Source organism: Monodon monoceros, unplaced genomic scaffold, assembly GCF_005190385.1.
Source record: "Monodon monoceros isolate NGI ecotype Baffin Bay Population unplaced genomic scaffold, NGI_Narwhal_1 Super_Scaffold_16, whole genome shotgun sequence".
NCBI lineage: Eukaryota > Metazoa > Chordata > Mammalia > Artiodactyla > Monodontidae > Monodon > Monodon monoceros.
The window spans coordinates 55,371,330-55,386,040 of record NW_021703772.1 but is presented as its reverse complement, the minus strand read 5'-3'; the positions used below and the strand labels follow the sequence as shown (position 1 = coordinate 55,386,040).

General features: G+C 41.4%; 2 protein-coding genes across 4 annotated transcripts in view; one reads left to right on the top strand and one right to left on the bottom strand.

Moving 5' to 3' along the window:
• PDE11A (phosphodiesterase 11A) overlaps positions 1–14,711 on the bottom strand; it is a 415,741-nt gene that overhangs the window by 32,634 nt on the left and 368,396 nt on the right. For both annotated transcript variants that reach the window (XM_029225505.1, XM_029225506.1), the window contains 2 exons: positions 11,654–11,731; positions 5,786–5,849 (listed from right to left, as the gene is read on the bottom strand). In XM_029225505.1, the coding sequence (XP_029081338.1) occupies positions 5,786–5,849; positions 11,654–11,731 (142 nt within the window). The remainder of the gene's footprint in view (positions 1–5,785; positions 5,850–11,653; positions 11,732–14,711) is intronic.
• The window catches only part of AGPS (alkylglycerone phosphate synthase), a 280,454-nt gene that overhangs the window by 247,378 nt on the left and 18,365 nt on the right, over positions 1–14,711 (top strand). The window lies entirely within an intron of this gene.

The following is a 14,711-nucleotide window of genomic DNA, read 5'->3' as shown; positions in this document are numbered from 1 at the left end:
ATCTGACAGTAGAGCTTATATATACACGAGGCACAAGGTTGCCACCTTCAAAGCAGGAAATGTTCTATCCAGAAAAATGAAGCAAATAATAACCTAATAATAACTGATGTTATTATATTATTATACTATATTTGTAATAATAATTCAGCCAACTTTTGGTTGTTTCTGTGCAGATTCTTTACTTTGTCGCATACCTGTATTTTAGTTTGGTTTCATCTTGCCATCACAAAAACTCCTTAACCACATCACCCTACCACTATTTATGTGCACTCTGGAACGGATACACCCAGGGCCCACCCCTTACTTCCTACAGTAGCCATCAGTCAAGGGGCAGAACTAATGCTAGATTCACTGTTCATACCAGACTTTTACAGTATGTTATGATATAGTCTGAAGAATGTGATTTGGTCTTCAGGCTGTCTCAATCCATGTACTAAATAACAGTGTTTATTTATGGTGGGTTCTAGTTGGTACAGCACAATGGAATGGCTGTTCTACCCCAAACCACAGAGATTTTTTCCAAAGTAAGGACACATATTTTTCTACTTTTCATCCATTAGTGCGGATGGTCAGAAGCTACTGATCATGGTCAAGCTTACAGAGATTTTCTTCTTCCCCAAGCCCTGTGCTTCTACTGACAGTTTTATGGGAAGCAAACTGATGTAACAGATAAGTGCTGAACGGGTGTTTTCAACAACACTATGATGTACATCTAGGATATTTCTGAGGTGAACTAGCTGGATTACAAAATATTGGAAGAGCAGAAAAGAAGTACCAGACAACTTGATGGCAAGAAGATCTGGATCCCCAGACTAATTTTTCTCTATTCCAGGCTCTTGTAAAGATGAGGTTTTTAGGTCTGGCAAAGGTTAGAGTGGTTTAATTTTGGTCAAGTGCAGAGAATCAAGATAATTTACCTAAAGTATATCTCTCAGGAGATTTGTCAACCATAACTGGTAACCATTGCCAAAACTTAACAACATCTAACACCCACACACACATCTGAGAGTAGCAAGTATGCAGTCATTTATTAAAAAATAGAATGGCTAGTTCAGATTTTAAACATTTTAAAAATTCAACAGCATAAAACCAGTTGGAACTGACTCAATCTTTCTAGGACCTGGTTCACTTGTCTCTCTTCAGTCTCTGCCACTGCCTTTCACTTTAGCACTCCAGGCCTCTCTCATTGGTCTCTGGCCTTCCTTTTGAGAAGAAATGGTCCCCTAAGGACCTGGCCTCATTATTCAGTTCCCATAACTCTCCCTCAGAATCCTCTGAGGTGGATCTTTTGCACTAAAGAATGCACGTGTGCATATGAGGTCACCCCAAGGTGGGAGTCCTGCAGAGGTCAGTAGCTCCTGGAAAGCAAAGAAATTAAAACAAAATCCTTTTCCTTGAGCTTTCTAAAGTGGTCTTGGGTATTTCCCCTGAGCTTCTTTCACAGCTCAACTTGTACAACTGTTTCATTTGTACTTAAAATCCCAATCAGGACTATTAAGTGGCTCCTGATTGAATTTTTTATTAAAAAAGGAAATTGAGATGCTAATCAGGCCTTGGGGGCTGACTGGGGAAACCCACATGCTTAGAGTCATGTGTGTGAGGAAGGCAAAGTGAAATATATACCAATGGAAACACATTTTGAAAGGGAATTTAAAAAAAATCAACATCCAGGAAATTGGAAATATATTTCTATTCTTAAAATAAGTTTCTACTGTTTTTGTCTAACTGTTTCCTAAAATCCTATTAGAAGTGAGTAAGGTTTTGAAAATACCTAACCTATTCAATTCAGATACAAACACAAATGAGATCTACAGTTTAGAGTTGTGACAAGATTTCTGATGGAAACATTTGGAAAAAGATGGTTTTGTGTTTTATTTCCCTGACCTCATGAGTTTCTGCACTGGTCGGCAGAAGTTCAAATCCTAAAAATAAAATAATATTTATATCAATGACCGAGAAGACCACCTACAAGTGGCCATTGGGCCTCTTCGTTCTATAATCTCAATGCGGAAACTTTTTTCCTTTCAAGTACTTTGGTCACTTTCTGGCTCCCACATGGGCTGCTGCTCCTTTCGTTGTGACATGCATTTCACTGGGGTTCTGAAGGCCCTGGCAGATCATCCCTCATCTACCCCCTTTCTAATCTTCTTTATTTTTCCTCCAGTTACCCTTTCTCCTACTCTCCACTACCTTCCACCCCTATCACAGGGGCCACTCTCAATACTACACTTTTCCCCACTACCTGGAAGAGCCACTTACATATTCTCTGCAGTTTATTCCCAAACTGTACTGTAAGGGAGGCCTTTCCACACTGGGGAAGGGAAGGGTGGGCAGAGATGTAGAAATAAGCAATGTAACCACACAAATCCTTCACCATAACCTGCTTTATGTAACTTCAAGCATGTCATACTAAAACGAAAACCAAGGCACTGGAAGAGAGCTATTCGTTGGAGGAGAGTCTATAGGAAAACTGCACCACCTGCACTGAACTGTGATGTGAGAAAGACATAAACTTTCATTTGTGCTAAGCAACTAAGACTTGAGATTATATTTGTTACTGCAGCAAAGCCTAGCTTAGCCCTGACTAACAAAAATTGGTATGGAAGTGAGGTAGTGCTATTAAACAGAAAGGAAGGGAAGGAAGGGAGAGAGAAAGGGAAAGGAAGGAAGAAAAGAAAGACCCTAAAATATGTGGCATTGGCTTGGGGGCCAGGTATTTATAAAACAGTGAGGTTGTTAGAAGCTATGAGGATGATGATCCATGTTACACAGTGGCAAAATATTTTGTACAGTTCTCATGGAAATAAAGCAAACAATGTACCCAATGAATTTATAGCCTTAGGGGAAGAGACTGGAAAACAAAGTTAATAGCATGTGATGGTTGCTGTTGACTGTTTTGCTAGGTATTGAAAGAAGTGAGCTCAGAAAAGGGTTGGCAGGTCTATAACTAGGAATGAAAGGGAATAGAGAAAGTTACAAATTCAGGATCTTGTAGGGATAGAATATGAAGCTGCTTCTTAATCCCAAACTGTGAAAATAAAAATTGAGATACACTTTGAATGACAAAGGCTGATCAAGACTCAGCCTTGCAACAAGAATCAAATGGAAGATGTGGCCAGTAACACATAGTTAACAACTATGAATGAATTAGGTGGCACACACAACCTCCTTTTAGTTAGACAAAATGGCCCAGAAAAATGATTTAACTACATGGTTTCCTCACTGGTGCCAAATACTAGGCCCCAAATACTAGGAATTAACTGTTGAGAGAGGAAGAAAGATGTATGTCTGCTGTATTTCCTTGTTCCTGAATATAAGGAAGCAAAGAAATACAGTAGATCTAAGAAGGTTGTATAGAATCTAACTGTGGATGTGGTTATTAGCAAATGGAAGTGACTGGAATCAAAGACCTAAGAAGGTGACTAAATGTGCCAAAAAAACCCACAAGCCTTTGACTATTTAAAACTTAAAACAAGCCTTGGGCCTTCAAACTTCTTTAGGGGGGAAGCAGGCTGAGAAAGCTGCTTGGCCTTTGAATCTAGCCAAGGAGGATAATGGAAAAGGAATAATTTCCTAGGGTGGATCTAAAGGCCATGGAAAATATTGAATTGGGCAGCATCTCCCTGAGAATCAGGGCCTACCACAGAGTAGAAGGCCCTCCCAGAGAATGCCCAGTGGGATTTTGGAATTGCTGTGGACCCCTAACTGCCAAATATTGCCATCTCTTCCCTTTCTAAATGGGACTGTCATAATGAATATTTTGTGGAGTGGGTGTTATGTGCTACATTTTGGGTGTGTGTGGGTCTTTAGTTCATCTTTAGTTTAATCTTTACAGACCTGCTGTAGAGATTAGCACATATCATCCAGAGATCCTGGACTTCCAGCTTAATATCACGACTGATGGGATATTTGGGTCAACTCCCTTGGAGGTGGTGGTGGGGAGGGGGGCGGTGAGTATATTTTGCCTGGAGGAAGGAGAGTGAATCACATTTTTGGTGATTAGAAGGGCAAACAGTGGTAGTCATGTTTTCACCAACTATTTCTGGCTTTCTATTTTCTGGGCACATGAAAGGATGGGCACTTCCTGGCTGGGTGAGATCATGTGACCAAGTTCTGGCCAATGAATTGTAGGGGGGCGGACAGCATTTAACTTCCAGTGTAAGACCCACCCGGGCCTCTGCTGGAACGATCCAGACAGTAGCTGCTCCCTCAGCCCCAGTCCAGGATGAGGACAGAGGCGCCAGCCATGCCCAGAGGCACATGTCTCCAGGTGATGTGTTAGTTTAAAACACTGAGATTTTGAGCTTAGTGATAACATAGCCCATTCTGCCAACACACTTGCATCATTTAAAAATGCTGATTAGTGCCTCCTGTGTAAGAAAGCATAAAACACTAAGAATGAAGGCTTTGGAATCTCATCTGCTAGGATTTGAATTCCTCCTCCACCACTTACCAGCTATATGCCTCAGGCTACGTATCCTTTCTAAGCCTCATTTTTCCCATTGGTGAAATAGGAATAATCACTGTATTAGTTTCCTAGTGCTGTCATAAATTACCACAAATTTGGTGGCTTAAAGCAACAGAAATGTATCCTCTCAAAGTTCTGGAGGCCAGGAGTTCAATATCACTTCACTGGACAGAAATCAAGGTGTTGGTAGGGCCATGTTCCCTCTGGAGGCTCCAGGGGAGAATCTGTACTTTGCCTCTTTCAGTTTCTGGTGGCTGCCAGCATCCTTCTGCCTGTGGCCACATCACTCCAATCTCTGCCTTGTCTTCACACACCTTCTCCTCTTCTGAATGTGCCACCTCCCTGTGCCTCTCTCTTATAAGGACACTTGTGATTGAATTTAAGGCCTACCTGGATAATGATGATGATAATGATAAAGGTGGCCCTTAACTTAATCACATCTGCAAAGACCCTTTTTCCTTCTAAGGAAAAACCATTTACAGGTTCCAGGGATTAGGACCTGATATCTTTGGGTTGCCATTATTCAGCCCACTACAGTCACAATACCCACCTCAGAGGATTTTTGAGGATTAAATGATATAATACTTATAAAGCAGTCATTTAACATTGGTTATTTAGTCAATAAATATTAGTTTTTTATTGCTATATGAATGTATCTTATTTTCCCTTAAATGTCAAGTCTCAGGATACCAAGTTATCATTTTAGACCCCACAGCCCATCCAGTAGGTGCCTCATAAAACCAAAAGAGCTATTAACCAAATACTATCAAGGTAATAAAGGATCTTTAGTTGGGTAGTTATGGGATTAAAAACTATTCTAGCTCTAGAACTAACACTTTTGGGCAGTGAAACCAGAGGTGGTAAAGGCATTAAATTTGGGATACAAATTAAATTAGATACTACACATTTTGGCCAAAGAGCCCTCTGATCTCTAAATAGACTTCAAAGAAAAAGAAAATCCTTTTTATCCTTTTTTTTTTTTTCTTCACATGTAAAAAACTGGACCTTGTACTAAAACACGGTTACCTATTCAAGAACACTACGTATGAAACTCCTGCCTTAAGAAATGGTCAAGGTGTTATTTGGATTTAGTGCATTAAAAAAAATCTTACAGAGTCAGAAATATTATTTCTCAGTGGAAGCACGATAAAGAAAGTCTAGGCAATAAACCGTCGCCCTAAACCTCCTCCTATTTTTTACACCACGTTAATACTGATGCAAATTAACTCAGGTTTCAGTGCCTGGTAGACAGGGCTCTGGGAATACTGTCCCCCCCAGTCCCTCCTCGGCGGAGCCCTGTCATTAATCACCACTCGCCTGTCTGGAGATCTCCCACGGTTTGGTCACGGCTCCAAGGTCACAGGCTGTCATTAACATTGATCTGAAAAACAGAACCAAACAAAACAGCCTGAATAATCTTTTGTTGCATTCCTAAACAAACCCGTCCTAGATACATACATAAATAAAATGGGACCGCGGCCAGCTTACATCTTTTCCTCAACAAGGGCAGCACTGTTGATAGACCCATGTTTAGCACCTCCATCACGCAGCCGCACTACTTCGGAAGACAAAGCTCGCACACACTCTCGGTGGCCCTTTTGTTTTGCCTGCGGCAGATCAAGGAAAGCCAAGCACTGCTTTCTCTATACCTGAACCAAGCAAGCTCTGCTTAAAATAATTTGTAATGGACGATGCTTTTTATTTTTAACTCTCAGCAAGGGAATCAGTATATAATACTCTATACATAGCTCATAAACCTGTTTACCAATGTATCACTGATTGATAGGGACGGAAGAAAACCCACACCAAAAAGGCAAACCACATGCCCCGTTAGGGGCTCCTGAATTTTCTTTCTTTCTTTCTTTCTTTTTTTAAAATTTTTATTGGAGTACAGTTGCTTTACAATGTTGTGTTAGCTTCTACTGCACAGCAAAATGAATCAGCCATACATATACGTATATCCCCTCCCACTTAGGACACCACAGTGCATTAAGTAGAGTTCCCTGGGCTATACAGTATGGTCCCATCAGCTGTCTATTTTATACATAGTATCAATAGTGTATGTGTGTCTCCTGCACTTAAGATTTACAGAGGAGAACCACACAGTTTGACTCCAGTTTACTACCTGGCTACAACCATGTTTTATAAGCATTACGAAGAAGAAACATATTCAGCTACAGCTTTCATTAATTTGAGCCCATAAGAAAGCACAGGAAATACCTGAAGCAGATTTTTGAGGGGCAGATTTCTATTGGTTTAGAAATCTAGAATCCACATTGAAACCTGGATATAAAAAACGGGGAACAATTCAAATTGTAGATAGCTCTTGTATTTCTAATTGGATGTGGTGAGAAGGGAAAAATCAGGCACACTCTTTGTCCAAAATCTGCTTTCTTTTACTAAAACCAGCAGCGCGTGATGAAAACTAACGAAGGATCTGAGCTGGGAAACCACATCTTGGCTAACTCCTTTTGGAAGAAAGGAGTGTGTTGTCAAAGGTCAGAGGGCTGCTGCCCTGATGTCAGGTGTTAACATTTCATACCCTGCTGGATTCTACTGCCTTGGAAACATGTCTGCTTCCCAGATGGCAGGGCATGCCTGGATGGTGGTAGGGTTTGTGTAACTTCTCCAGGAAACCCTCCAGGGAACAAGGCAGACCGGCAAATAACAACAGGTCATTCAAGGCACAACCAGGCAGTGCCAGCATGAGCAGCCCTCTAGGAATCAGACACCGTCTAATTCCAAACACTCCTGTGCTAAGCCCTGTGCAAAGAGACACATCAGTCTATTCTTCGTGCTTCATCTTTTGGGACAAGCACTTCTACAGTGCTTACATGTGCCTGCCTCTGTACTAAGTGCGTTACCAACTACCTACTAACTACCTACTAACTAAATGACTCCTCATCACAAGATGCTGTTATTTCTATTTTACAGAGAGGTCAATGGCAGCATGGAGAGATTAAGTAACTTTCCCAAAGTGCGTAAAGGATTCAGGATTCTGTGCTTATCGCAAAGCTGCCAGAGCCCCTCTTGCTAAACTCCAGTGATTCTCATTTTAGGTTCTGCTGGTACCAGAGAGGGACATGACTGTAGGTAATGCATTAGACTTTGTAGTCTCTCTCCCGGATAGGAAATAATCTCTGTGAGGCTGCCTACTTGTACCATAGTTGGATAATTACTTAAGTTCCATCTGCTTGATAATTTGCAACTTACTTCTCAAATTCATATCAACATTAATCAGTCAATCAACAAATTTATTGAGTATCTGCTAGGTGCTCTGATGATGAGAATTCTAATAGCTACCATTTATTGAAGAGGCATTAGAGGGTGATTTACATAGTTTCTATATGAGGTAGGGATACTATTATTATCTCCATTTTACAAAGCAAATAGTGCTTTGCATTCCTGGATCAGAGAGGTCGGGTACCTTGCCTGAGGTTACACTGCTAGGAGCTATCAAAGCTAGGATTAGGATCCATATAGTCTGACAGAAGAGCCTCTACTTTCAATGAATACTCTGCAGTGGAGCAGAAAGTCTGTACAGAGAAGGAAGACTGAAAAAGACTGGGAGGGAGGACGGTGGAGTGTCTGAAACCTTTATCCAATTGGTGTGGGGAGTCAATGAAGGTTGGGGACATAGGAGGAACCTGGCCAGAGCTTCAAGGAGAGAACTTTAGGTAGTAGATGTGGAAATAGTTTAAAGAAGTAGAGAATGGAAGCAGAGAGACAGTAGGAAAGCATAAATTGATAAGGTCATAAAACAAAGGAGGGGAGAGGGGAAAGAAAGTCAAGGATAGGGTTGGGAGCTTGCACAGGAAGAATGAACAGAAGGAGGCGAATGGGCAGTTTTACCTTATTTTTTAGATCAAGCCTCTGTACTTGAAAGGCCTTCTCTAAAATATGAGAGCAGGGAGGGAGTTTGTAGCAACTGTTTGAGTCCTGAGGTCTGCACAACTCTAGTGCATTTTAGAGCTAGGTGGTGCAATCTGCTTAGTGCGACTGTAGGAATGAACGGTCAGGAATGTCCTCTGTGGGGCGGGAAGGGGATGGTGTGTTCCTAGTGTATCTGAGACTCGCAGCAGCTCCTTGTTATCATGCCTCTCCTCCTCTAGGAGCCAAAATTATTTGGATAACTATCTTGCGATAATTACTATTTTCTTGTTTTTCTCTACTTGTTAAAAGCATTAACAACTCAAAAGGAATACACTGTAATTTAAAAGATATATCCAAATTCAGTAAAAGATTACACGTATGAACTGAATTTTATGCTTACCATACAAAAAGATTACACCTCGCAGTCTGCACTCTGTTTCACTGTTTTAAATTTTGAACACAAATACAGACCCCAAATGGTCAACATAAAATGACAGAACGGAAGTAACTCAGGTTCTGTTTCTTTATCTTTAACGTCACCGAGCTATCATTGTTTATTCTGAATACATGGTTTAAAAGCAGAAAGGTGATGTTCTCAGAGGTTGGAGACACAAACTGCATCTGGAGTGAGTGCAGAAAGTTCCGAACCGTTAGCAACTTACTCCTGAAAATGTGTCCGGAGTCCACCTGTGCCAGGGGCTGACGGAATAACTGGACGTTCTTGGAATTAACTTACATGTATGATAGATGCACAATGAAAGGATAAGTAATACTGTGCTAATTTGAAGCTTTCATAGCAATTATTTTGATACTCAACAGTAATCTCAGCCGTTGTTTAGAATTTATTCCAACAAAAGATTTTTCTCTGGGAGGAGTGTCTCATTGTTGACATTGTTTAGATTGCAGGCACATGGTGATGATAAAAAGCAGACCAACTTTTAGTTGGTTTTATTACTATTTCAAAATTCTCTAAGACAGTGCTCCCCCTGAGCCCCGCCAGCTGCCCGCAATGTGCACATGGTCAGAGTCCAGCTGTGAAATTGCAGGGGCGGGGGAGGGCAGAGCTGGGGGAAGAGGAGAGTTCCTGAAGCATCTCACCTCTGCTTTATGTACTGTGCTTCTAAATAAGATTTTCTTACATGTGGGGTTCCCTGCCGAAGAATTTGAAAACGTCTGTGGGAAAACACTCAGGTGGAGACATGGAACGAGTGCTGGCATTTTACGAGTTGTGCTCAGGAGGGAGGCCAGACCCAAGAAACCCGGTGGGACCATTTGTGAGGATGCTGAGGAAAAAGAGAAGAATTCCTTGAGGGACGATTACATTTAGGGGGCAGTGGGGAGGAGGAAGGACTAGAGAAGCACAAATAGGAGAAGAAAAAGTCAGAAGAAAGTAGAAAATACAGAAGAGCATGGGCTTTGCGGAAGCCAAGGCAGGGAAAAGTTTTAAGAAAGGAAAGGCCAACACAGTTAGGGCTGCGAAGAGATGGAGGAAGCTGAAGAGAACAAAGGCTGTAGGATCTGATCCTTAGGAGGTGACCGGTGACTTTCAAAATGCACAGAAATTACATTTCAGCAACTAAATTCCTCAGTGGAGGAATTCACTCTAAATACTAAATACTCTGTGGTAACTTCATACTTTGGAATACTATGCAACAATCAAAGATGATACTGGTATGGACATGGAAAGAATTCCAAGGCATACAGCTGAGTGAACAAGTGAGTTCAGATTGACATGTAAATATATAATTTATGTTAAAACGAACAAACAAACAAATCTACACTAAACAGTATGTTTCCCATGGGTACACATGTATGGAAATGCTCTGACAATAGTCTGAAAAGAAACAAGGAATTGCTAACAGAGCAAAGCTATGCACAGTATGGGAATTGGGAATGATGCTCAAAGAACTGGGGGGTTATCTGTAATTTTACTTTGTTTCAGAAAAATATATTCCTGTCGTTACTTGTGGGATTAAAAATGATTTAAAAAGAAAGAAATTGCCTTGTAAGAGGTTAGAAGGAGTGTGAGTGAAGTGTGGAATTGAGGGAGAGAAGAAAATTACGATTGGACTTTAAGAAGGAGGCAGATTTTAGGGATTTTTTTTTTTTTTTTTTTTTTACTGAGGAGATGGAAGCATATTTTTTAGACTTAGAGAGGTCATGCTGGGGGGAAAAAGAAGTCAGCTTTTGAAAATGCAAGCCAAAGGAGTATAATTGACACAGCAAGGTCAGGGGTCGGGGTGGGGCAGGGAGGTGGAGGGACTGGAATAGGACACAAGCAGAGATGCTAGTGTTGAAGACAGGAAGGGTCCTTCCCACCCTCACCCATCACCAGCCCCCTGCCCCTGCTACCCCACCGGAAAGGATGCAGAAAAGTCTGTAAAGATAACAGATCTTGATTTGTAAGACAAGCACAGTTGTCTTTAATTCCTCAAAAAAAAAAAAAAAAAAAAAAAAGCTAACAGAGAAATAGTAATGCAGAGAGGGGAGAAGTAGAGTGCCCTCTGGTGAGAGAGTGAGAAGAGGGAAGCGGCAGGCAGGGCTCTGTGTTCTCAGATGGAGGCGGAGGTCTTGCACGTGCATGCGGGCCAGGGCTGGGGTAGGGATCTCACTGGGGGCGATGCCAGTGGTCGCCTGGCTGTGGAGCAGACACACTGTGCCCAGAAGCCCAGAAAGCTCACAAGCTTTCCCAGAAATGCTTAATAAATCTGGAACAGGACTAATTCACCAGAAAGTCTGGGGATGGGTGAGATGGGGACAGTGGAAGGACAGGGTATGAGAGAAAGAGGAATAGTGCCCAACCAGCTGGAGTGGCTGCAATCAGGTGGTTAAACTGTGCCACATAAAAATGATGGTTTGCTGCTGTCTTTTCTAAACAACTGGGAAGAAGTCCTGTGAAAAGTCTAGAACAGATTCCTTATTTCCAGCACCAAAATCTTTTGATTGGTTTTCTATCTACAATGTCTATTGTCTCTAAAAAAACCCCCAAACTAACTCTCACTTTCCTTTGTTCTGTGTAACTGTTTCCGGAGGTTCAAAAATCCCCCCTCTCCTGCAATTTGCATGCCTGCTGAAACGGGACAAATTCAAACATCATTTTCTAATTTTGAAGGCAAATTTATGGAGAGGAGGCAAAATAAAATAAATTAGAAAACGAAAAGACACATTCTCTAATTATTCAACTAATTTCTGAACGTTTTGAATGTAAGCTTTGTTACTTTAAAAACTACTTGTGTGCTTTTAGCACTGTCAGAAAAGCATGGCTAAATCGTCAAATAATGAAGAAACACATAAACAAGAGCTGTTTCTTACCGAAATATATCACGATGTTTTTTGATGTTCCAATCATATTCTCCTTTACTGACAAGTTTGAAGAATTCAGTTCTCCTCCTGCATGAAATCAAATGAAAAAAGAAAAAAAAACAAACCCTGGAATGAAATTTCTCAGTCTGTGCGGTGACATAAACACATTTATGGGAAAATATAAGACCGCCTCAACCAAGTAACTTAATATTTGAAATCATGAGGCTAAAGTGCTATCAAAATAAATCACTTTAAAAAAAAATGTTGAGGCTTCAAGAAAAAGCCACAATCATTTCTGAATGTATTTACAACGGAGGAGATTATCGAGCCATAAAACAGAAAACAGTGTGGTCCTGCATTTGGGATTACTTGATGTGAAGCCCTGTGACTTTTACTGAAAGTCAGAGAAGGGAGGCAAGGACATATAAAAAGCGGGAACAGTTCCAGAATGTTCTTTTATCATTCAACTTAGAACTGACCTGTATGATGATCCAAGATACGATAAACTCCCTGGTAGTAAATTCAGGACAAATACTTTCGTAGAGGTTAGAAGATAACTATTTCACCATTTCAGTGCTTAAACACATAGGCTATGGAGTCAGAAATAACTCTGTTAAAATAATGGTTCAGTCACTTCCTTGCTCTGCAACTTTGGAAAGTCACTTAAACCCTCTGAGCCTCAATTTCCTAAGCTCTAACTTGGGGGTCCTATTTGCTGACTCAGAGTTATTGTGAGGATTAAATGAGACGACATGCAGCGCATTTAGCATGTGTCTACACATTTTAAGTGCTGGATACACAGGCATGTGGAAACACATTTGGAGATGTATAGATATGGAAAAGACAAGAAGGGAATCTTCTCAAATTGTGAATATAGTGTGACATTTCTATTTTCAAAATCTTTCTTTAGTCTAGTTATATGATTTTCGTATTTATAGTGAGAAAGGAAAAAAAAAGACATCACCATTTTTATTGTTTAAGAATCATTTCCCAAGGTTTCACTCTCTTGGCACTTACTAATGAGAGACCATTTTAAGGATTCTGGCATGTTGTTTCCCGAAGTGCATCCCACAAAATGCCAATCTTGGGAGGTGCTGCATGAAAGGGAGTGCTCTGGCCGAGTGGATATGAGAAATGCTGCCTGTGATATACCTCTTTAGAGACTCACCACCACAATAGCCTTTTGAAGGCTCTGCAAAATACTGAGAAAAGCCTACTCACCCTGACTTAACCACAGAATCCCATAGCACTGATGTTTTAAGAAATACACTTTAGAAAATAGTACCATGTCATTTATGGTGGAAATCAGAGTAGGATCTTAAACACTTATGCTGACCCATTGTAATCTGGGGGGGACAAAGGACAAGATGCTGAGTGCTATTGGCTTCACTGTTTCTTGTCTGGAGTCCCCATCACCAGCTGGCCAACAGTATGGACTTCTTGCCACCTGGTCAGATGGACAACTTAATTCACCTGAAAGGGGGCAGGTCAGGAAGACAAACAGGTGACTCATTTCCTTATTTGAGACACAAAGGCAGGGCCTGGATTTGCTTCTTCAAGTGGGTACAGGTCAAGGTCACACCACGGATGGGATAATCTCCCCAACAACATCACTGCTCTCAGCAGGGATGGCCCTGCACAGTCACATGCAAGGGCCTGGCAGCACCCCTCCCCTTTGGGTGTGCAGGTGTGGGCATATCTTTTCTTTGTATACCTTTACCACCTTTTTCACTTGCCCACTCCCTTCTTTTTGACCATGGTCATGCCTTTTTCACATCACCACCACTGACTGTGATCTGCAGTAGAAAGAGATGGCTGAATGGAAAGAGCCCAGGTCTGGACTCACACAGACCTGGGCTTGATGCTGACTGTCACTCACTAGCTGTATGGTCCTGGGCAAGTGGTTCCACGTTGCTGAGCCTCAGTTTCCAGCTCTGCGGTGAGAATTTGCAATGAGGTGCATCAAGTGTTTGGTACTGGTAGATACTCAATACCTGATAGCCATGGTTGATGTGTAAATAATATTAACGGTAATACTGCCAACAGTGATACACACTGGACTAATTGGACTTTATGGAGATTGAAGAGGTCATCTACTTCTTTTTTCTGCCTGAATGGAAATTCTTCTTTTTTTGAATAATTGTGGAGCAGAAAGTTTGGTGCAACAGATATTTATTGAACAACTAGTGTGTGCCAACTCTTTACTAGGCTTTATGGACACAAGACAATTTGTAAACATCTCTGAGTTTACCAGGGGTGATCAACAAATACAGGTAATCCCCCTTCAAAGGTGATGCTAATGATACTGGGACTAGAGTGAGGTTAGAGAGAGACTCGCCTTGCGTACAAAATTCAAGTGGGTGCCCCAAACTCAGTAATCAAGACAAATAATATCTTAATGCAATGTTTTTAAAAATCAGCATAAATACAAAAAAACCCCATGATGAACAAAACATCAGAATTTTAAATAAAGACAGGATCTGACACTGCACTCTTCGTGACCCACCTCAGTTGCCTGCCCCTACTCCTCGCCCTGAGGAGGCTAATATTTGTTGGGCCCTTACTATGTTCCAGGCGGACTTCCTGGGTTCTGTCACTTATTAACCACATGAATGACCTTGGGTAGGTTACTGAACTTTGCTGGGCTTCAGTTTTCTTGTCAGAGAAGAGTAATAGCAATAGGATCTATCTTGTTAGGGTTGGTGGGAGGATTCAATGAGATGATTTATGTAACACACTTAACAGAGTGCCTGGCACACAGTAGGTGCTCAGTAAGGATTAGCTACTGTTATTAAGCTCAGAAGGGTTGAGTGAACTGGCCCCAGGTGGTGAGTGGCAGAGCTGGGATACGAACACAAGCTGTTGGAATAATGGCTGCCCCAAGCAGCTAAGATGTGCTCAGGGTGTCCTGGGAGCACAGAGGAAGGCACTTGGCTTAGATAGGAGAGTCATGGAAGATCATGGAAGGTCTTCTGAAAGAGCTTGTCAGTCATCATCTCTGTCATCATAAGCACCTGGGTGTCTTTTCAATCCTATGAGTTATTCTAAGAAATCACTAGAAGGCAAG